The sequence below is a fragment of the Filicampus tigris genome, chromosome 5 (genome assembly GCF_054856515.1).
Source record: "Filicampus tigris isolate MCC_2025a chromosome 5, RoL_Ftig_1.0, whole genome shotgun sequence".
NCBI classification, from domain to species: domain Eukaryota; kingdom Metazoa; phylum Chordata; class Actinopteri; order Syngnathiformes; family Syngnathidae; genus Filicampus; species Filicampus tigris.
Window position 1 is genome coordinate 20,110,955 of NC_141221.1, and position 24,016 is coordinate 20,134,970.

The 24,016-nt window shown below is 43.0% G+C and overlaps 1 protein-coding gene across 3 annotated transcripts in view; it reads left to right on the forward strand.

Annotated features, from left to right (window-relative positions):
* ncor2 (nuclear receptor corepressor 2) overlaps positions 1–24,016 on the forward strand; it is an 85,313-nt gene that overhangs the window by 53,464 nt on the left and 7,833 nt on the right. The window contains exons 17-38 of one of the 3 annotated variants that reach the window (XM_086030094.1): positions 196–258; positions 4,662–4,804; positions 4,918–5,056; positions 7,044–7,473; positions 10,450–10,570; positions 11,033–11,297; positions 12,260–12,424; positions 12,532–12,668; positions 12,987–13,086; positions 13,233–13,337; positions 14,636–14,727; positions 17,043–17,193; positions 18,913–19,062; positions 19,155–19,247; positions 19,450–19,667; positions 19,771–20,116; positions 20,300–20,500; positions 20,825–21,073; positions 21,796–21,891; positions 21,978–22,202; positions 22,314–22,491; positions 22,612–23,093. In XM_086030094.1, coding sequence (XP_085886220.1) covers positions 196–258; positions 4,662–4,804; positions 4,918–5,056; positions 7,044–7,473; positions 10,450–10,570; positions 11,033–11,297; positions 12,260–12,424; positions 12,532–12,668; positions 12,987–13,086; positions 13,233–13,337; positions 14,636–14,727; positions 17,043–17,193; positions 18,913–19,062; positions 19,155–19,247; positions 19,450–19,667; positions 19,771–20,116; positions 20,300–20,500; positions 20,825–21,073; positions 21,796–21,891; positions 21,978–22,202; positions 22,314–22,491; positions 22,612–23,093 — 4,149 coding nt within the window. Of the gene's footprint in view, positions 1–195; positions 259–4,661; positions 4,805–4,917; positions 5,057–7,043; positions 7,474–10,449; positions 10,571–11,032; positions 11,298–12,259; positions 12,425–12,531; positions 12,669–12,986; positions 13,087–13,232; positions 13,338–14,635; positions 14,728–17,042; positions 17,194–18,912; positions 19,063–19,154; positions 19,248–19,449; positions 19,668–19,770; positions 20,117–20,299; positions 20,501–20,824; positions 21,074–21,738; positions 21,892–21,977; positions 22,203–22,313; positions 22,492–22,611; positions 23,094–24,016 lie in introns of all 3 variants that reach the window. The other 2 variants (XM_086030093.1, XM_086030095.1) reach the window with 2 other exon arrangements.

Consider the following 24,016-nt stretch of genomic DNA (forward strand, 5'->3'; position numbering starts at 1 on the left):
GCAAAAATACCCTGCCCCCACACAGTTTTTTTTCTTCTCTAATTTGTCTTTCCTTTCCTCTTGTCAGTCACTCCCTAACTGACTTTGTCATTTGTAACTGCCCACTCCCCCTCCTTCTTCTTACTTGCTTATTTGTGTGTGTGTGTGCGTGTGTGCGTGTGTGCGCGCGCGTGTGTATGTGTGTATCTGAGACAGCCAATCTAGAGATGAATGAGAGTTCTCGCTGGACTGAAGAAGAGATGGAAACTGCCAAAAAAGGTAACACGCAACAAACCTTTCTTTCCTCTGTGACTTTGTTTGCCACATTATTGTTCATTAATGAGATGCCACGCATGGGTTTAAAAGCACACCAGAGCAATGATGAGTTTGTGCCTTCCTGTTACTGAGGAAGCAATTGCCACATGCTTCGAAGTTTTGTCTGTGTGTATCGAGTGTGGACTGTGGCTGCTGCTCTTTCGAGCCATTTCCTTTCTCTGGGTCAAGGCAGCCTGTCTTCTTATCGTGGCGGCTGTAAAGTCTGTCCCTTATCAGTTAACCTTTGCAAAATTGCAGCAGTCATTAACCTGCCTGTTTATTATCTCTGACGGAAGATTACCCAGCAGCCCATGGCTGGTTCACAGAGGTCTCAGATACTGTGCTCACTGTCCCCACACTTGTACAGTGTTGTGCAAAGTACATGATTCCCATTAAGCTTCTCACTCTGTGGTATATAATTCCTCACTCTTAGAAAGGGATTCCCCACAGATCTGTGACAGTAGTTTGACAAGCTTGCTGACATTATATATTACTGTAAACATAAATACTTGTGATTTTTCTTTTTTGTTTTAATGAGTAATCGGTGTTGCATACATTAAAATGTTGAGCATTTATAAAAATGTAATAGCTAAGGGCTGTCTTTATAATATGCGACCTGCTGTCTGCATCATGATGATTCGGGTCAGCTGCGTGGCTATGTGTGTCTTAAGTTTTCATTCCGAATAATTAAATCCATCCTTCCTTTTAATCATAGTAACTATGGTGCTGTTGCTCTAGTGCCGAATCTGCAGCCTCTTGGCTACATGTGCATTGGCCTCAGCAATTTGAGGATTTATTTGTACATAATTTGTCTGTTAAGGGGTTATTTTTCAATATCTGGCACTGCTTGGCTGTGTAGTAATCCTGGTTAATGTCTTCTATTCCATTCTCCTGCGGTGGGATTAGTGGGGTGCTCCATCCCAGAGGATTAGCCTGGCAGTTCAGTAGATGCAGGGCTTCTATGAAGTGCTTATGTAACTACTGAACCCCGGCGACAGCAGCCAGAGTTGAAGGATGACTAGTCTTTCCATTTTTCTGAAATTATAACAGCCCTCCCCGCCACGAAAAGCAGCTCACCCTCTTGTATAGGCCCCATTTGTTTCAAGCCCCCACCCCCCCATCTAGTATTGTACCAACTTCTTCAAGGTGCTCGCCGCTCCCTCTTGCAGGTTCGTGACGTGTATGTGTTAACGAAGCTTGGTTGTCAGAAAGCTTAGTGTGTATTTCTCCTTTCATTCAACAGATTTGAAAGCTGGCATTTATGTCTCAGGTCATTTGAAATGTTCCCTGCTTTCCAGGATAGTATTGCAACCATACCTCGTCTTCATTCCTGCTCAAAGATCCGTAGCTCGGACAAGAGTTGTTCTAGGGCTGCTTTTTAAATGCAGTAGCTCTTTGTGCGGGCCTGTGTTGTAAAGGTTGTATCACTTGGATCTTGATCCAACTTGTGTGTTTGCATGTCAACACTTCTTGGCTAGCATTCATGTAAGGCTCTGTCAGAGTGCAAGCGGGCACCTGGATAAAGGCCTCTGCTCCACCTGCTGGAAGAGCCCACATAAAGGAGCTGAAAACCACATATCATTTTTCCTCTCCACTGTTGCTTGCCCTTTGCTTCTCTCCATGTCCACTTTTCGGTTTGGGAGATGGCACCAGCCCAAGTAGTTGGCAAGTGCTGTGGAAGATTTGGCAAGCGAGAGTAAAACCCCCACCCTCCCCACACACACACACTTGTTCTCTCTCCTTACTCTGTTTTATTATAGACTGGAGAGGTCACATTCAAGATGAAAAGCAGGTCAGTTAGGAAAAATGTGGAAGCCTTTATGCTTTCTCATGGTATCAACATCAACTCTGTTGCCTCCCCTGTTCCCCCATCTTCTCTTTTTACTTACTCTCCATTTCTTTATCCCCTATCGCAGTCTCCACTCCCTCTCTTCTCTCTCTCTGTCTCTCTTTCTCTCTCTCTCTCTCTCTCTCTCTCTCTCTCTCTCTCACTTTCTCCTCGCTCCCTCTCCTTGCTTCCCTAACCCTTCCTCTCGACTCCCTCTGTGTTTACACTTGGGCTGCCTGAGTGTGTTTGTGTCTGTGTGTTAAAGTATTAACAGGAGAGAGCGAGAGGGAGCGAGAGGGCTCCAGTTAGTGTGTACTCATGCATTTGTGTGCGCACTGGTCGATGGTGCCTGCTGGCAGAGTGATGTAGGGGGAGGGATAGGCTGACAGAGAGAGGGAGGGGAAAGAGCGAGAGATAGAGGAAAGATCAGATGAGGAGAGAGAAAGAGAAGAGTGAGTGAGCACAGAGCACAGCCTCATAGTCCTACTTTCCCGTGGAAGTCGTCCTAGACGGCCGCCATTGAAGAGAGACGCGGCAGAAGAATAAAAGCTGCAATTACTGAGGCACGTGGAATAGCAGAGAGATGGTGAGCGACCAGGAGCGCGTGCTGTTTTGGAGCATGTCAACCTGACCCGAGCTCAAGTATCAAGCCAGCTGGAAGTAAGAGTGGAGAGAGAGATTGAGCTGTTTTCATCTGTGCTCCGGATCTGAAGGCCCAGTGTTGAAGAGCATTCCTGACTCGCCCGCCAGAGATCAGATAGTCTGATCGTGTGATCCAGAAGGGCCACAAGACGACGGCTGAAGTAACAGGCATGTGACACAGTGACAACCACATTCTGGCTACTCCGGCTATTGATTGGACTTCTCGGGGTGGTGCTTAAGACCTTCCAGGGTCCTGATTGGATGTGAGGCAACCACCTGCTTCAGTATCGCTGCTGCCGATTGGATGTTTGTTCCACGTGTCCCCCCTGCCTCTAAGGCTTTGAGTGAGCTGCAGCTACTTGGGAATGTGCTTTGTACACTCGCATACAAGGATTAAATTAGGTATTGATATTTGTCATTACTTTCCGTTCTGAGTAATTGCTTTCTTAAAACTTTGAATTTATGGAGTGCTTTTATAGGTTGTCTGAAATGGTGACTGACTTGCATGAGGCATCACCCTCTCAAGTATAGGCGTTACTAGTTGTCGACCTGTCTTTTGGAAGTAGGACATCAAATCGGCTCTTTTCTCTTTTTTTTTATTTTTTAGGCAATGTCTTCAGTCATAGTCTTCCCACTTAAAGCGCGACAGGTCGAGCTGCAGATTTTATATGACGACAGTTCAGCGTTTGCTGTAACTTATTTGCGTTGTCATTTACATATTCTTATGAAAGCAATACAAGCGTAGTGTTGTTGCACTTGCTGGATGATGCACTGCTTTGTATGTGGCCGATTCGTTTTTAACTCATTCACTGCCAGGCATTTTCAGACCCTCTTTTACCCCAACGTTTGAAAACATTTGAAAAAAATATAAGTCCCCGGGTTTGAATGGCTCACTGTGAAAAGACAAATAAATGTGTCAATGGCAGCGAATGAGTTAATAGGCTTCCCTTTAAAGTCACTGCCATTGACAGCTATATATGTCAAAGATGCATTGTAATTGGGGGAGCTCGCCGTGAATGTAAAGTATGGCAGCGAAAGTATCAAGTTGACCATAATATCAAAGCGTGTCTGCGTGTTGGCTTCCTTTCTCCATCGAATAACAAGATGCAAGGACTTCTGAACTCTTGTATAAGGTTAGCCCTGCTAGGTGTTGGCTTCACACTTGTTCATAGCAACCCCCAAAACCCTCAGCGAGTGCCCTCCCAGGATCTGTCGTACTGCCACAGGAAACAAGTGGGCGTTGTAGGTTAAGCCTCTTACAGCACACGCCGAAGGGGAACCACCACAGTAAATTCGACACTATCTGTCTTTGGCCCTCTCTTGCACAAACATGCTGACCGCTCCCTACAACAAATCTTTGAGCACATGTGATATGTGGATTTCATGACCGCTTTTTCTATCCCTCTCTGGTCTGGCGGGTGCATGTCAACTCTTGTGAAAGGCACAATCATGTGGTTGACTGAGTAAAGGACTAGGGTTTCTTGGAACTGGGTCACATCAAAGTTAGTCAGAATATAACACAGCGTGACCTCAGTGACGGAGAGTTAGTGATGTCATTGACATAAGGGGTGGTTCAGCCGCCACATTACCACTCCCCTTACCATTTCTCTGGTTTGTGCATTCAGGAATATAATGGCAGCTTGCCAATGCTCCTCTTATCCGCAGACACTGCGGAATCAAGTCCTAGTTGTCCTATCGTTGAGAAAGGACAGCTCTTAAGAGACGCTTACATGTTATTGCTGATAATTATTTGACAGGCTGTTCTCTCCAAGTGTTAACCATACATACATTAGAATTTTTACCAGGCTACGCTAACAATTTTATAATTCTAGACTGCAGATTGGGTGGTGACAAGAATGTTGTCTTTAATTTAAACTTCACTTGGGCATTTGTGCAGGTCTTCTTCAGTATGGTAGGAACTGGTCTGCCATTGCCAAGATGGTGGGATCAAAAACTGTGTCACAGTGTAAGAACTTCTATTTCAACTACAAAAAGAGGCAAAAACTGGATGAGATTTTGCAGCAACATAAAATGAAATCGGTAAGCAAAAAAAAAAAAAAAACAACTGGCAGATGTCTTCTCTCAGGTCACAACTTTGTGATCTCTATTTGGTGTTATTTAAATATTTGTTTGTGTGTTGAATCTTAACCTAGGAGAAGGAACGAAAGGCTCGCCGCAGGGGAAAAACCCTTCAAAATGAAGAGCCAACTGCCCAGTTCACTGCAGAGGAAGAAGAGATGGAAGGCTCGGGGGCTAGTGGCAATGAAGAGGAGCCACCTGAAGATGGAGAAGGTAGACTGAAATGAGAGCATTAATACGGATTTAAAGTAATATTATCAATGTGACATGAATCAATTCAAAAAATGAAAACGCCGCGTCTGGTGAAATGGTCCCTTCAACCTGAGTACAACACACTTAGAATTTTGAAAATCGGACGATGGGCCAGAGAAAATTGAGGGGTATTGTGTTGGAAGAAGATGGCCTTTTTGGGGATTGCTTTTGTGTGACATGGCCTATAGAAAATCTGGCCAAAAAACACCAACCTCATTATTTCTTAATGTTCTCTTCGACGTTTTCGTTTCATTTTCTACTCAGATAACCCGCTTTTTTGATTGGCTGTTAAATTTCAGTTATAAACATCTACCAATTGCTCATACAGGCCAAAATTCCGAGACATGGACAGGTCAAAATTACTGAGATGGTTCAAACGCTGACACTTATCCTAAAAAACTCGACTTAACTGGCACGAATCTGTCCACAGGACGACTATAATTCATGCACTCCTCAAATCTGGCCTTTATGGAAGAGTGACAAGAAGAAAGCCATTGTTAAAAGAGAGGCACCAAAACTCCAGTTTGCACAGGCCAGATAGTGGGGCGGGGGGGACACTGTGGAAGAAGGTGCTTTGGTTAGATGAGACCAAATTTTATTTTTCTACCGATAGCCGTTAACTTTTTTCGTATACTTAACTACAAATATGTCTGTTATAGCATCTTAAAAGATCAAAACATTTGAATCCCGATTCCTACGAATGTAACATGGTCGGAGGATGATTAAAGGAAAAAGTGGTCAGTGACAATGCACAGTCGCATGTTTTGTTACTTTCTGAACTCTTGCCACTTCAGACGGTGAGGTGAGGAGCAAACTCAAAAGCTCTGATGCGTATCAGTACCTATTGATAAAGTTAGTGACATTTCAACAGAGATGGGCATTCCGTCCCAAGGATGGAACGGTCCGTTCATTGGCGGACGCCCATTTTTTTTCCAATGGTTATCGTGAATCCCTAATTAAACTCTTTCAGTTCAACTCCTCATGAAGCTTTATTGTTTCTCCCAATTTGTCCTCCAGCGAGGCGCGCGTACTCTTCTTGTCAGAAGACATGAGATTGTTCCGTGGATGCCCAATTTTGTTTTTGTGAAGAAACATTGAGCAGCTTATGCCTCATGTTGCTCTGCACTGACAACAGCCACAGACTTGTTATTTCATGCCAGGCCAGGTCAGCTGTGTGTCAGATTTGTGTTGCGATAATGACATATACTTCCACAAATGGTGCTGTCATAATAATGGTACTCAATATTACTCAGTTAAGACACTTTCTGGTAGTGGTGCTCCGATCAATCGGCCACCGAGTGTGATTGGGCGATTTTTGTGGAAAAATATGGGATTGGCATATGTCAATTAATGCCTTTAGTTTCTGTTCCCAAAAAACAATCACCCGCAGCTCATACTTTGTAGCCCGGAGCCAACTAGAGACCTGCCTGTGTGCAGTGTAGCGTCCCCCCACCCTTTCCTTAATACTGCACATTACAGTTCAAACCAGTAATGTAAATTGGAAATAATAAAGAGATGGTAATTTGGATGGAATGCTTTAAAAATCGGATTCATCAATGTAATCGAAAAAATAATTGACAGTTTAATTGATTTTTAAGATGATCGTTAGTGAGCAATTGTACAATTTAAAAATTGCAGTCCGTGTGAGTGGTATCACAATAGGGATCAGCCGATTTCACTCATTGACGATCAGTGTCCGAATCGGCAGTATAAAACCCTGATTGGAACACCCCTAGTTACACGTAATAGATTTTAATAGATGGCACTGTGTTTTATTTATTTTTTTCCCTGAGGGGGAAAAATGAGGCCTCTATTTAAAATATGACATTTATGTATTCAAGTGGATGATAAATTCTAGCTGAGGCCACAATTTGAAAAAAAGTGTAAACATACCTGCTTCTGTATCATACCAACTCTCTCACACGTCTCTGGCTTTGCCTTCTGTTAGGTGGTGCCAACAACAGCTCGGACACAGAGAGTTTGCCATCACCACATTCGGCTGACGATACCAAGGCCAAGGAGGAGGGTTCTAATAAGTTGAAGGCTGGCTGTAATACTGGTGATAAGGAGGTAGCTGGAGCAGAAACAGAGCAGGCTGAAGATTTGAAACCTCTAGGAAAAGAAGATGCAGAGGTCTCCATCAAGCAGGAGATAAAGACTGAAACAGGGGAGCCAAACAAGGAAATGACCCAACCATCACAGAGTAGTGATCCCACAGACAAGAAACCTTCTACAGCAGAGGCTGACGATGTGAAGACCTGTCCCAAGAACTCAAAAAAGGACCATGGGGGCAAAGTAGGCTCTCATGGGGACAGCGACTCCAGTGCCACTTGCAGTGCTGATGAAGTGGAAGAGACAGACAACACAGAAAAGAACAGGTGAAAATCTGTAATTTGCCAGTAATTTTTCAAATCATTGAACAGTGATCGGGGTGAAATGTGTCCTACATTTTTAGGCTCCCCCACAAAAAAGAACTCTAACATGCGCAAGTTCCAAGTGTCATTAGTTTTTAGCAAAACAATGGTTGCCCTTCAGTGGCGGCTCGTCAATAGAGGGCGATAGGGCGGCACCCAGCTGAGTCACATTGAAAGGGACAAAAGTTAAATTGGGAAAATTTATAATAAAAATATCGCAAAATATTGAATTTTCAGATTACAAACTGCTGCTTTTTTCCCCCAAACTTTGAACCCAGCAGCTTTTAATGTGATGCGGTTTATTCATGGGTTTTTACTGACGAGCAATTAACAGATGTACCATTCTTGTCACAGCTGATCAATGGCATTACTGAACACGGCACAATGAAATTGTGTGAATACCTACCAGCTATTTGCGGTTGGAACAACATGATTTACAGCTGCGGGAGCAGCCAACTAGTTGTGAAAGAGAGAGAGAGAGAGAGACAGACAGAAACAGAGAGACAGACAGACAGAGAGAGAGAGAGAGCAACTGCAATCCAAAAATGAGCATCTTAAGTTGTAATTTGAGCAAAGTTATAAAGTGCAATAAATACTGCCATCACTGCAGTGCGACCCCCATTTTAGCTCATCTGTGAATTCGCCTCCTGTGATAAGAAGAGTCTGAGAAAGGTTCCGGTATGCTATGTAACGCTGCGTTCAGAATTGTTTGGGGAGAAAAAAACGTGTACCGGTGTTTATAATATAGATAATACCCCATTTAACAACGTGGCTATTAGTCCGAAGCGGCTAATCTATGTACAAATTAGTGTTTTTGGGAGCTAAATTTAGCTGTTGCAGTTTTTCATCAGGTGTATTTTGTAGTCCGGAAATTACGGTATACTTTTTACTGTACCAAACATTTTTGAAATGCCTTTCTTAATTCACTTTTGGACCTTTTTGTTATTTATTCTTTTTTAATTATCGCTTCTTAATCACGGGAAATTACGGTCGGTAAAATGTTTTAAGTAAGAACCTAGTTTAACCAAATACACAATTACGCTATAACATTTTCAGTATGATACTCAAATGCTGCAATATTCGACAGTTGCAGCTCTACATTCAACCTCCACCATTATATTTTCCTAGTTTTTATTGTTTTAACCCAACTCAAAATTACAAAATTGCACAAAGTAGTGCTCCAATGGATCAGCCACCAATGGTGATAGTCCGATTTGCGTGGAAAAGTACATTCAAAGTACACATATGTCGATCGGTGCCTTTCTGTGCCGATCACAAAAAATGATCGCCCGCTATTCGTACAGTACTTTGTACGTTGCAGCCTACAGCCAACTAAAGACCAGCCTGTGTGCAGTGTGGCACCCTGTCCCTCTTTACTCAACACTTCACATGTTTCAGACAAATCCAGTAACTTAATCATTAAATGTGTTTGTGCATTTAAAGCAATGTCCATTTTGAATAATGTCCTCTTTTCGTGTAACAAAGTGTTGGAAATTTGGAAGGCAGTTTTTTTTTTTATCTTATTCATCAATTAATTTAAAAACAATTGACAGATGAATCAATTATGAAAATAATCGTTAGTGAGCAGCTCTAAACTTGAAAAATGTGCAGCTAATCCATGTGATCGATTTTAGTATCGGTTGATCTCACTCATGGATAATCGGAATCAGCAGCATAAAACCCTGATTGGAACACACCCCTTATATATATATATATTTTTTCTTTAATCCTAACCCCAAACCCCCAGTGAAAACTCCCATCAGCAGCCACTGGTTGTGTGTACTTGAATACTTGGCCTTTTCTCTCCGTGAAATAGTTTCAGTGGCTTATATTGTGTATGTTTAAGTGTAATTTGTATACGTGCGTGCCTGTAAATGAGGCCACAAGAAATGGGTGTCAAAGTGCGTGGGAGGAATGATTAGTCATGTTTGCGCTGTATTTGTTGTTTTTTTTCCATGAGAGATGATTGAACACACTGGCAGAGCTGAGAAAAATGCTGCCCTCTGCCAAAGCAAACAAAGAGATGTGTGTGGGGGTGTGTGTGCGTGTGTGTGTGTGTGTGTGTGTGTGTGTGTGCGTGGGTGTGTATTTTCTCACTTGTTTGTGTCACTTGTGTCTTTCTGCCACTTTATACTGAGTGGGATGGTACCTCATTTATCGCCGGGATTACATTCCAAAATGTACCTGCAATAGGTCAAATCTGGTTAGTAGAGGTCGACATTTCGGTGGGATTTATGCCTCTGCCCCCAGCCATTACTAATTTTGACAGCTCTACAAGCATTCATTCACCAGGGTTATACCTTTGGCTACAATGCCATGTGGGATTCTAGTTAACGTTAGCCGATTTAAAATAAAACGAAAAACTTTAACATCGTTATTAGCTGATGTTTCCTCGTGCTCGTCCTGGGTGCTGTCGGAGGCAGAGCACGCGCCGCTCACTTTTCTGAATGCAGCTGGTGGTTTACTTTCCTTGTACTGGACTCCCAAAAAAATGTCAGTGTCCAGTGCGCGGGCGTCAGAGTGAAATTTGAAACACGGCCCTAATGTTGGCGGTCTCAGTTTTTGAAAACAAATTTGCCCTAAAAATGTACATTTCTTGACTGGTCTGATTTAGAAGGAAGAAAATAGCAAGAAAACCTGCTAAAAAAATAATACTGCAATAGATGAAGTTGTGGTCACAAATGAAACTCCGCGATAGAGTGAACCTGCAATAACGGAACCATGAAGTATCGAGGCAACACTGTATGTAAATTGTGCAGCTGTAGTTATGCAGTTGTAGATCTTGGAAATTGTCTTATCTTTTGCAATATTGTTTTCTATGACTATACATCTGTATCTTGTCACCAAGTTTTTAATTAATTTTGTGTTGTGTTGTGTTGTTAAGAAGGTGACAAGGAAAACCCAGCTAATATTTTTGTGTTCTTTTAAATTTCTCCGTAGAATGACTTCTCCCCGTCCAAGCCTACTGAACTACACTCATGATGGGGTCATTTCATCCCCTCTGCAAAAGCCCATGGACCTTAAACAGCTCAAACAGCGGGCGGCTGCCATACCATCTATTGTGAGTCACTTGTTCTCCAACCTCTGCGTTTTTGATTGCGGCCATCCGTCAATGCCGTGTTTTTAATGTTAAATTAAGAATTTGAAGTAAACTAAATATTTCAAGTTCTTATTTGACCAAATCATTGGCATTTTAATATTGTCCAAATGAAATATTTGTATAAACCCGTGCACAAAACCTTCCTTGCTTTTCTCTTAATTTCTTTCGAGTAATATTTTTTCTAGTATAATGCCAGACAAACTAAAATCAACTTGTGTAAGCTTGAAAATATGTCTTTAAAGGACTTGCATTTTTATTTGTTTTTTTTGAAAAGTTGCATGAACCATTAGCAGATGCAATGTTATTCTTTGTTTGTAAAGACTAAAGTAAGCTGTTTGGTTTTAGTAGAATAATCGCCATCATGATCAACATCATCAGACACTGCATGGACTTCATACATAATATATTTAATCCTGTGTGTAGATACCAGAAGCATCGGTCCAAGGCAATCAACGGAGCGGCGGTACCAAGGCTGTATTGCCCCCCCATGCTTTGGCGCTGTACCAGCAGCAGATCACCATGGCTCATGGGGAGTCGTCTCAGGAGGTCAAACAACAGCAGCAGCAGCTTTCAGGCCAGCCAGGCAAACAGCAGCCTTATTCCCAACAAATAGAAAGAGACAGGGAGGCTCCTCATAGCAGCAGCCCTCGCATCCGCCCACGCAGTCCTTCCACTGGTGACAAGGATGGTACGCCTCTTTTATTGCCTACTGGATACTTAATGTTAAACTTCTTTTAGTACCGAACAGCACAAGGTTTTTGGTGAACAAATAGAGAGTAAACAGACACTTCACAACAGCACTTTTTGGGCTAATTCACTCACGGCTGTACTGTATTTGTTTACATGGTACATGCTGGAGTTGTCATTTAAGTCTTAAATCTGGCACATCATAAAGGGAAATCAACCCAAACATATTTTTTTCAAGAATATGTTACCAGCAGGCCGACTAGTTAAAACACGGCATTCTGATTAATATTGCATTTGTGTAATATGAGTTAAGCAACAAATTCCACCCCTTTTTAGCCATCTCAGAGGGCGGCCATTTTGTCAATTCTGTCAACTGAAAATGACATCGCAACTGCTCAGGGCTCAGGTAACGACCAATTACGGCTCAGCTTCAGGAAACAGGTCAGCTGCCCCCAGAGATGTCTAAAAAACGGATAAATGCCTTGTTCAACTAGTGGGTTTGTATAGAACATATTCCAAAAAAAAATGTTTGGGTTGACGTCCCCTTTTAATGTCAGAAAAGAAAAAAAAAAACGGAGGTGACGGAGAATCATGCAAGATGCTTGGCAGTTTTTTAAACCCATTGAATAGTGTTTGAACTAGTTTTCCGAGTTGGCTGCTGACCTTGAGTCTGTGTTCTCTAGTTTATAATCATGTGTTTCTGGGACACTGGTAGCTGATAAATGATTGTATCCCTACTGACCCAGAAGGGACTATAGGCTTATTTAGCGCACTTGACTGCGATCTTTTTGTATGTGAACATCAGGTCAGTCTTGTCTTTGAAAGCCCACTGCGAAAAACTCAAATTCATGTATTTTCCTAGATTTTAAGAAACAAAACATTCTGAAAACAGCATTGAATAAAACAAACAAAAAAGAAAAAGCAGAAATGTACAATGACGGAGAATATGTGTTGCTTTTGTAGAAAAGTTGCAGGCTTTCTCGTCTCATGGTGAAGTCAAGAGGCCCGCACTGGGCCCGGATGACCTAAGGTCCACAAACTTGGGCCGACCAGTTTTGTCCCCGTTCCCCATGTCCCCACGAGACATGACCAAGATCAGTCACGACCAGCACCTGCTCCAATTTAACTGTAAAGACTCTTCTTTATCTCCTCGGGCCTAATTTTTGTCTTGTTTTTTTTCTGTATGTGTTACATTGCATTGTGCTCATTGTTTCATTATTTCTTGTGGCTGTCAGCCTTCCAGCAAGTGGGCCACCCAGTACTTCCTGGTTTACAACAGGATAGTGCCAGGCAAGCCGCAGTGAGACCCCTCATTATGCCAGAGCCACCACCTCTCATTTCCTCAACCAAACCAGGGGGCTCTATCACACAGGTAGAAATACAACACAATCGGTTGCTCTGAAGAGTATGAATGATTCAAATTAGGATGCCGCACAGGTGCCAAACTATCTATTATGTTTTAGATGTTTCCCTCCCGCAACACGCAATTTCAATGATCAGGATCATTATCAGGCTCTTGCAGAGCTTGCTGATGAGCTAATCATTTGAATCAGGTGTGTTGGACTAGGGAAACACGTAACATGCAGGATTGTGGCCCTCGAGGACAAGAGTTTGACACCTCTGAGATAAAGCAAAGCCATGCTCATGTACTGTATTGCGGATACTGTTAATCAAGTCAATGCTTTTCCAGGGCACTCCTGTACAGTTGCACAGCCCAGCTCATGGGTTCGAACATGGAAAAATGCCTTCTACTCAGATGAGTTTGTCTTGGATTGATCAGAGGAAAGTTGGTGGGTGAATTTATCGGAATAATCACATTTACTTCCGATTTTATTCCAAGTTCTTGCCTCTATATGGATAGCAAAGTCCATCTTTCGGGTAACAATCAACGTTCTTTTCTTTTTGTGCCTTTGCTAAATTGCTGTGCATTTCATAGGTGGTCCATTCCCTGTGGTAAAACAAGAACAGTTATCCCCCCGCAGCTCTTCCTTGCAATCTGAAAACCCATCTACTCAAGGCACACTTCATGATGGTGGAAGAGGTAGGGTTTTGGACTTGTTGTTTTTTTTATTAATAATACTTTCTTACAAAGAACAAGTGGCAGTGACTAAATCCGTTTTTTTTTTTACTTGTTCCTACTCCTTTTTGAACATGTAAACTATGCTTAGCGTTGACTATTTAGAGAGCTGGGCATTTTACTAAAAATTGAGCGTCCGTTATTTGTCCTCCGTGTGCAACGTGGGTACCCTTCCGTCGTACGTCATTCGCCATTTTTTCCGGGGGGGGGGAAATAGTTCCCGTCTATAGGCCGGTCCGCCTCTAATTTTAAACGGCCGTGTTGGCGAGTCCGACTAAACCTTCACTAGCATTGATTCAACAGGTTCGACTGTAACTAAAATACTGGGTCAACACACAAATGCAAAAGCCCATCCAAGCTTATTGCATACACAGCAAGCATAGATGTTTACGTACACTGCTTGGATTAGATTTTCCTTGTGTGCCCCTCAAATGCAGCATGTGTGTTTGTCATACATATTTTTTCATTCTATAGAAAAATATCACTGGGTTACCCATTAATCGGTGCTCAGTATCATGCTTTAAGTACCTGCTGCATTATTGTATTTTCTTGAGGTTCTCAAAAATAAGGCTTTCATGAAAAATTCAAGGTTGTAGGTTTGATATTAGTATCCCGGTAAAAAGAGAAATTCATTGTAAAGTTCACAAACCCTAAAAAGTCCAGGAAAAAACAGACAGAACATATGATTTTATCCAAACAATAATTCTGGTTAGCTCCCTTATTTCTTTTTTTTTTTCTCCAAAAAGAATCAGAATTGAGAAACGTGAGGAACTGGAATCGAATTGAGGAACCGCAATCATACAAATTCAAAAGATGCCCAACCCTAAATGCTGTATGACGCAGTACTTGTTGAACGTTACCTTTACGTAACCACTTTGCAGCAAAGCACTATCATGGAGCACACATCTTTCCAGCTCATCAAAATAAAACCGTTTTCTACAGCCACCTTTCACCAATGTGTAACAAATAGCCATAAAATAAGCCTTAAAGTCAACAACAGAATCCTTTGCCTGGGTTTCATACATACATTTTTGTATTTAAAAATTAGTCATTCTCTGCCTTATTCACTCTTTCTAACATCATAAAAGAAGAAAAAACAAACTCAGCAAAGGTATTCCACTGAATGTTAATTTTGCAAATATGGAAATCTTAAAAGGTCTGTACAATTCATTTGTGCTTATAAGTATCATTGAAAGTGTACACCACTTCTTCTGTTATTTCTGTCAGAAATCTCGGTCTTACCTTTTTGAATTCAATTCTAGCTGTACAGGGAGGTAGTATCACGAAGGGTATCCCAGGGACCAGAATGCATCCAGATTCCTCAATCTCCTACAGAGGCGGCTCCATCACTCAGGTGAGCTTAGATTGTTGTTTTGTCTATGGTCAAATAATATGAGTATATGTACAGTAACTATATATATCAGGGGTCACCAACCTTTTTAAAGCTGAGGCTAACCTCTCTCTCGGTACAAAAAAAATGCTTGTTTTTTTTATATGTTTATTTTGAAAAGATGACAAGTAAATGGTGCATTTTTTTAGAAAAAATAAATAGAAGCAAACCATTCGGGTGGTATTCTAAGAAATTACACCAGAATAAAAAATACACTAACAATAAAGTGTCTTCATTTTGTAAACTATTAAGACACTGAGATCTTTAAACATTCAGCAGCAACAGCCTATGACTATGACACATCTAAGTATTCAAGTTAGACAAGTTGTCATTACAGTACATGTATACACTTTTTTTGATGAAAAAAATACATAAAATAACCAAAAGAACCAATTAAATTGAAAATCAATCTGTTTACTTTCACCAAAGCAAGCAAAAGAACAAAGTCAAAATGAAGTGGCGTGCCGCCATGCTGCTGCCGCCAGGCCAAAGAAAGAGTGTGAGGAGCCTGTGAGGGCTTTTATCCGTGTTGATGATGAAATGGTTCAACTGCTCGGTCAGCTGGGAAGCTCCACAAGAAGAAAAGACTATGCAAAGCATTCATTTCTTGTCCTCGATATTACAGTGAATTGGCCTTCCTCCAATTCCTTCGGAAGCCATCTAACTTGCAGCCGTAGTGTTAGTTCTCTGTGATTCGTGGACACAGCATGGAGCACATGAGCAGTGGAGAGGTCATAAGGCAGACCAAGTGCAGCAGCAACTGGATTTCCCAGCAGCTGTGACATAACCACAGCTCTGACCGGTCCGAGTCACCCTAGCAACAAGTACATGGTGTGCTGTGTCTGTACCCATTAATTCTAACCAAGTCACCGTAATGTAATATCCAACTGGCTCATTCAGTCTGTGACGACAGATTGGTAAAGAAAAAGTGAGCAGTGCGCAAGCTGTTGTCTTGTGGCAGATCAGTTATTTGCTCTCATTTTTTGCGAGGTAGCAGATAAACAAGTCCAGCACTCAAAACTCCACCCCTCACCCACTACCCAAAATCCACAAGAATTGGAAGACACTTCTCGAAACTCCTCAACAGGCTGAAATGTGTTCTCTGTCCACCCATCCTTATGCGGATCAGTCGACAAATACTCAGGGTATATAAGTGCATGGTGTGAAGAAAACTTAATGTGGTCAAGTTAGTTGATGATCATAGTAATAATTGTGAAGGCTAACAGTAGTATCTTTGCCTGCAAGCTGAATTCTCCCGGTATTTGTGACTTCACAAAACCCAGAGACTCCATCTTGCCCCGAGCCCACTGACTTCATTGTTGGTTGACAGTCAGCTTGATTTAAAAAAATCAATATTGTGTTATTTATCCTTTATCCGCATATTTACATTGCAAAAACAAGCTGGTCAAAACAAGGTGCATGCTTGTGATAGCATTTTCATCCGCTGACAGGATTGGTCAAAACACAAGATTGGTAGGCATGCACGTGTTGCCGCATCATCCAATCAGCGCCAAGTATTGTACTGAATGTCCCGCCTTTCCCAAGCAGATCACATTGGAGCAGCACCGGATTGATACTGTGGACAACTCCTTTGAGTGATTCACATATCAATCTGGCTCTTGCCAGGATATGAAAGTAGGGCTGACCAAATAATCGAATTCAAATCGACGTTGCAATGTCATGGTTGGACGCACGATCGGGAGGCGCCAAGGTCTCCAATTACCCACGTCACACACAGCCGACTGCATCATCCGAAAGTGGAGATATTAATTACAGTTTACGTGCCAGTGTCATGCACGACCTCCGAGTCTAATTTCTATTTTTGTATGTCAAGCACGACATGCTCGGGCGTGCGCTCAGTACCGTCCTGATTTTGATGCAAACTACTTTCTGTCCCACAATGGCGCACAATGGCGCAAACACCCCATTACACCCAATTCTACCAATGCAAAGTCTAGCAAAATACCAAAAGAAATAAAACTCCCCACCCCCCATGTGCATAGTGAGACTACGCTTTGCACTAGACTAGCTCCCAGAACAAAAATAAGGCCCAAGAGGGCCTTGAAAGAATAATGTTATATTAAATTGCAATCGCAATATTGAGGGGGAAATTTGATTATTTCCTAAAGTCATCCAGCCCTAGCCTAAATCAAGATTAGGCTTTACCGTCAACACCACATTATTATTAGACTACCCATTTGAGTCTCACCACATAAGTTCAACCATCTGCTTCATAGTAAAATGATGAGTATGGGTCTTACTTCTCACTCTGTCCACAGGGGACACCGGCTGATGTGCTGTATAAGGGAACTATAACCCGTCTGATCACAGAGGACAGCGCTAGCCGTGCTGACAGAGAGCGGGATGACGCATTGTCGAAAGGTCATGTGGTTTATGAGGGAATAAGTGGACACATCCTCACATATGACCGTGAGTATTTTGCACAAACCCAACAACGTCTGTGCAAACGATATCCCGAACACAACATATGCACTGAACAAAAATCTAAATGTAACACTTCAAGTTTTTGCTCCCACTTCTCATAATACTGAATGCAAAATTGTAAGACTTTGTCTACATATAGAAAAAGTCTGTCTCAAATATTGGTCACATATCTGTCTAGGTCAATGTTAGTGTCCACTTCTCCTTTGCCAGGATAATCCATCCACCTCAAATGTGTGGCATATTAAGAAGCTAATCAGACAGCATGATGACTGCACACAATAAAGAACACTTGAAAATGTTGTGCAGTTTTACTATTTTCGGGGGGGTCCAAAAACCAGTCAATATCTGGTGTGGCGGCCTTTTTCCTTACGCAGTGTAGCGACCGTTCAAATGCTGGCTCCGACTGTCTACTGTCAAAGTGTCCTTGGGCAAGACACTTAACCCTAAATTGCCTCCAGGTTAGCATTGCAAATGAGAAACAGTTTTCAGTTGCCTTGCCTGGTTAAACAATGACTCAAAAAAAAACAAAAACATCTCCTTTACACACACTAGTGACTGTTGATTTTGGCATTGAAATGTTGGTCCATTTTATGAGTGGCTGTGTGAAATTGCTGGACATTGGCAGGTACTGAAACACATTGCAAGCATCTTTAAGCATCCCAAATAAGCTTAAAGGGGAAATCAACCTAAACATATTTTTTCCAAGAATATGTTCCCAGCAGGCCCACAAAGTGAAACAGGGCATTCCGATTAGTATTGCGTTTGTGGAATATGAGTTAAGCAGCAAAATCCACCACTTTTTACCCATCTCAGGGTAACTTCTTGTCACTTCTGTCGACTGAAAATGACATCACAACTGCTCAGGGCTCAGGTAACGCCCAATCATGGCTCAGCTTCAGAAAACAGGTCAGCCGCGATTGTTTGTGACAAAATGTGATAAAATGGCAGCCCCCAGAGAGGGCTAAAAACATGTGGATTAATTATTATTCCATAAATGAAATATTTATCAGAATGCCTTGTTTCAACTAGTGGGCTTGCATAGAGCATATTCTTTAAAAAAATATGTTTGGGTTGACTTCCACTCAAACTGCACTCAGGTCCAGACTCAGAGGAAGATGACAAGGATACATATCAGCTTCCCTGGGATGGTTTCTGATCACATTTTCTTTGGTTATGCAAACCAATTGTTGCAGCAGTTGGGTGGCTGGCGTTAGACGATATTGAAGGTGATGATTTAAAGTTAAAAGTGGTCGTCGGTTGAGAGGCCGACGGGATGTGCTGCCAAATTCTCAGGAATGCCTTTGGAGTCTGCTCATGGTAGAGAAATGAACATTCAATTCACAGGCCACAGCTCTTGTACATTCCAGCTGTCAGGTTGCTAATTGCATGCTCATGCAAAACTTGCAACATTATTTTGCTTTGTGCTGTGTGATAAAACTGCACATCTTAGGAGGCCTTTTATTGCGGACCGCTCAAATACACCTATGCAGTAATCATGCTGTCTAATCAGCATCTTGACGCATGTGAGGTTGACGGATTGTCTCGGCAAAGGAGAAGTGTTCATTAAGATGGATTTTGCCAAATTTGTGAGCATTGTTTGAGAGAAGTCTTTGAGTCAACAAGTGAAAAATGAAAGTGTTGTTTCTATTTCTTTTCACTGTATGTAAATATAACACAATTGTAACTCCTCTTTTGAATATGTAGGTCCAGTTTCTCAAACCTCTAAAGATGAGGGTCGAGGGTCAGGACAACCTGGTGAAATTCTTGGCGTAAAGCGTCCTTACGATGTCATGGAGGGAGGCATCTCCCGAGGTCTGCCTATGAGGGATTCGCTGTCTGCCTCCAACTGTGAAGGTAGCAGATACTAGATCTGATCTTTTTCAACCTTGGATTTTTCAGGTCCCATCCTTAGTATTAAACTCATTTTGCCACTTATCCAACCTCAGGTCTTATTGGTCGAGCCATGCCTCATGACAGGGACAGTCCACACCACACATCTTATAAAGATGCTCACCACATCCGTGGTTCTATCTCACAAGGTAAAATAACTTTTGATTGCTATACACCAATCCTTCATTACACCAAGCCACCGTTCTCTATATTTGCCACGTCCTCTCTAGAAGAGAACTACCGTATGGTTGTATGACCCATTCATTTTCCTTTAACGAAAAATAACAATGAAATGATTGTATGCCCAATCTACACATTCTCTCTTTGAATTTTATATTCTCATGGTGTTAGGCATACCACGTCATCTGGACCATCAGGATAGCTACCTGAGAAGGGAGGCGAAGCAAATGAAAAGAGAGAACTCTCCACCACGTGGGGCCACTTCACTGTCGGACACGATGAAGGGCAGAGAGGCTATGGTGCCCACAGTGAAGGAGGCCGGGCGCTCTATTCACCTCATTCCCAGGGAGGAGCTCAGACAGACAGCCAAGGAGGGCATTATAACACCGGTCGGTACACACATCATTGAAATGCATCCAAATGGCCTATGAACATGACTTTTCTTCCAATACCTGATCGAATGGGATTTCCTGTTCAAACCATTTTTTTCAGGGAACACCCATGAAGCAGGAGGCCGTTGGCTCAGGTAAACGACATGATGTTCGCTCCATCATAGCCAGTTCACCACGTTCCTACCATACCGCGCCCCCTCACCTGGAGATGCGGGCAGAGAGGGGACGCTATGAAGAGGCACCCAAAGGACGCCCTAGTGCAGTGGTCAGCACGGCTAGCCCCATAGCACGCTCTTCTCCCCTTACACTCGCTTCAGAGCAGGGAGGTAAATCCCATCATAGCCCAGTGGGCTACGAGGACAAAGGCACCTTAAGAAACGCTTACCCTGGACCATCACACCGCGGCTCGCCGCTTTCAAGGGAGGCAAGTCAAAGGCAACATGATGGTGAGGACATTGATGTTTTTACCGCCACCTCTGGAGGGATTACTCAAAAACAAGTTCAATTTCCGTAAACATGTTGGATTAATATTGTCATTTTGTCCTTTTGGCTTCAAAAATGAAGAAGTGGTTCATGTTCAATATTTTGTCCTCATTGTACATTTTGCTTATCTGTTTTGTTCTCCCCAGGCTGCAGTAAGAAAGAACCTCAGGAGCGTAAAGCCACACCGACGCCAAGGGAGATGAGTGCTACCAAATCCCCTCTCCCGGGGGTTCCTGACCAACAGACCTATGAGCGTCTGTTGCAGGGCCTTGGAGCTGATGTTTACAGACAAATTCCTTTGGCCTTTGATCCCGCAGCTCTGCCTCGTGGTATCCCCATTGACCCAGGTACAGTCGCAGCAACTGCATGGCACACCACACCCATGATGTTTGAATGAGTTAAGGAGGGTTGGGCGTGGAAAGAGTTATGGGACACCATCAAACAAATCTTCTCATTATGAAGCTTAAATGGGTATACTAAATTTTGTGGGTATACCCTAAACAAGCTTGCCTCCGATAAAATGGCTAACTTCACTTCTGCTTCTCCGGAAATCTTAAAGTATGTGGGATGTTTCATGTGATGATTCTTAGCCCTTTATGAAGAGATCTCTGTCTCTCTCTCTCTCTCTCTCTCTCTCTCTCTCTCTCTCTCTCTCTCTCTCCTTAATACAGCTTACTACTTGCCTCGCCATCTGGCCCCCAACCCGGCGTACCCTCATCCCTATCCCTACCTCATCCGGGGCTTTCCAGACACAGCAGCCCTCGAGAACCGTCAGACGTTGCTCAATGACTACATTACTTCCCAGCAAATGCACCAGTGGCCTGCAGCAGCTGCTATGGCTGCCCAGCGCTCAGACATGCTCAGGGGCCTTACTCCACGAGATCAGGCCCTTCCTCTGCCTTACTCTGCAGCCCCTCGTGGTGAGACCACTTTGTTGGGGTTCATTAGCTAAAGGATTAATGGCTCTCCACCAGTTTGTACACCAATGAGTCCAAATGTACACAAAACCAAGGTTGGGTTTGAACGAAAGCATATTATGTTTGCCTTAATGAGAGACTCCATCATCAGAGCGTGTGCATGAGAACATTGGTCAGTATTGTAGTATAGTATGGAATTTCTGGGTTAACGCTGACAGAGCTCCTCTTTGTGTTATTTTTTTTGTTGAGGTTTGAGCCTCTATTACTGCAGCTTCCACAAATGGTTGAGAAATTTAAAACATGTTATTACTGTTGCTCCTCTGCCTGTTAATTTCACAAATTTACAATTGATAAACAAACAGTCACACACACATCCACACCCACCGGAACTGTGGCAAAACACATGCTTGATATTAATGTGAAGTTGAATTAATGAAAGGTTGATTTGGGAAATATCCTGCTTGATTTGAGAATGACATGTTTATTCTGATTAATGACGACACATTGACCATGTAGTCTATCTTTAACTTAGTTGTCTTCTGAGGGCAATCATAATGCTGATGTGATCCGAGATTAAAATGAGTTTGAACCCCATGCTTCCAACCATCACATGGCCATTTGCCATTAAAGGTTTTTTCGCTCTCCTCTTCTTTTGCCCTCTATTATAGGAATCATTGATCTATCTCAGGTGCCGCACTTACCTGTCCTGGTCCCTCCCTCTGCAGGGACAGCCAGCTCCCCAATGGATCGTATTACCTACATCCCTGGGGGAAGCACCACCTTCCCTGGCAGGCCTTACACCACTCCCCCAATCTCACCCGGTAGGATGAGTCATACCAGTATTTGTTCCCAGTCATACCAGTAATCATTGTTGACATCATTATTGCTTTTCTGTTTCTTTACCAAGTTGGCTCCTCGCACATGAACAAGATGCAAGGCGCATCCTCTTCTTCAGAACGTGATCGTGACAGAGACAGGGATCGGGAGAGAGACCGAGAGCGGGAGAGAGAGCGCGAACGAGAACGGGAGAGGGAACGAGAGAGAGATCGCGAGAGGGATCGTGACAGGGATAGAGAACGGGACAGGGAAAAGAGTGGAACAAATGTGGAGCACGCCCCCATTTGGCGTCCAGGTGTGGAGCAGATTTTGACTTTTATTTTTGATTCTGTCTCTTTATTCATACAAGTCCAGGGGGAAAGAAAAACTGTATTTGTGAATGCGTGTCTACCTGTTTGCTCCTCAGGTACAGAGCACAGCTTAGCAAGCAATAGCAGTGTGAGACCTGCTTCCCAGCCATACAGCCACCAGCATTCCCCAGTGTCCCCTCGCACCCAAGAGAATGTGCAGCAAAGGCCAAGCGTCCTGCACAACACTGGAAGCAAGAATCTCTCGGCCGAACACTCCAGTTCCTCTGTGTTACGGTAAACTGCTGATTAGGGTTTCAGTCTTTCAACCGTAAATGGAGATGTTTTCAAGATTGAACTAAATGCACACATGCACTCACATCATGAATTTCTTTGCTGTTGTTTTTTTCTTCTCAGATCCATGCCCTCAGGACCCTCCCGATACCAAGGTTACCATAGTCATCTTCAAAGGACTGGTTTGCCCCCTGAGGCCTATGCACCTGCACTGGACTCGAGCATAGCCAAAGAACAGAGTCGCGATGGCAAAAACAGGGGACTACCTAAGCAAGTCCAAGACCAGCATGGGCCCGCTAGCAAGTCAGACCCCAAGCTTTCCAGCCCTAGCCAGGGAGGAATATACCCAGGTCCTTATTCCTCGATGTCAGGACGACCACCACACCTACAGATGGATAACCCCGCTGGCCGTGGGGACAGTGGTACACCTTGTAGGGAAAAGACTCAAAACAAAACGATGTCCATTCAGGAACAAGAACTCAGAGCACTCGGTAAGACCACCATGACTGCGGCCAACTTCATAAACGCGATTATTATGCATCAAATTTCTTGTGAAACGGGGATGCCAGAGATGGGCTCGCGTGTTGCCAGCAGCGCCACTGATGGTAAGATGCTGTGGATGCTAAGGTCCTGTTCTCACCCAGACACGCCCCCGTCAGTCTGTGGCCTTTTGCACGCTGAGGTGGTCGGCATTATCAAATCAGCCCATTTCCTTTTTTTTTTTTTTTTTGTCTTTAATTGTAATACTATAATTTTTTAAAAGATGTTTACAAACTTAAAGACCACCAAGGGTGCCCTCTGAAAAAAAATTCTTGCCTACCCATATTCCACCTAACTGGCTAAGATTAAATGAAGCGTCTGATTGAGAACTGATGCAATCTAAAATTGAGGCCTATGGTTATGGCCACTGAGAAAGAGCAATATCCCAGGTGTCCTTTAAGGTGTCTGCTTCAAGTCGTGATTGCTAAACAGACATCAAGTCTGAAGATCACTTCATTGTCTTTACATCAGAGATTTGTTGGAAAATTCACACGTAGGCACCCCTCCTCCCTCCCTTTTGGCTACTCACTTTAAGCATAATAGTTTAGAAGTGGTTGTGGGCACGACTAAAACTACATTAAAATTTCAGGACCATTTGGATTCTTTGCCTCGGATATCCTGTAGGCCCGGAAAACAATATTTGACATGATACATGTCAGATGACTAAAGAGTTCTAGTAAAGTGGCACTATAATCAAATGCTGTTGCTCCAAGTCAGAGTGACAGTTACCAAAGATTGGCCATGTGCTGAAAGCTGTGCCAGCCACCAAGCAGACTTTTGTTGTTACACATTGTGTGCGACTCAGGCATCTTGAAGCCTTTCAGAGGGAGATGGGGTACTACTGATTCCTGCCCTCTTAATCTTTGCATGCTACTTGTTTGGGCATCATAATTTACTCCCGAGCTATCCTCCAGCTAACCCCACCCCCCTACCCCCACACACACCCACACAAGCACATCAAATGCTCAGTCAATCCATATTCTTGAAA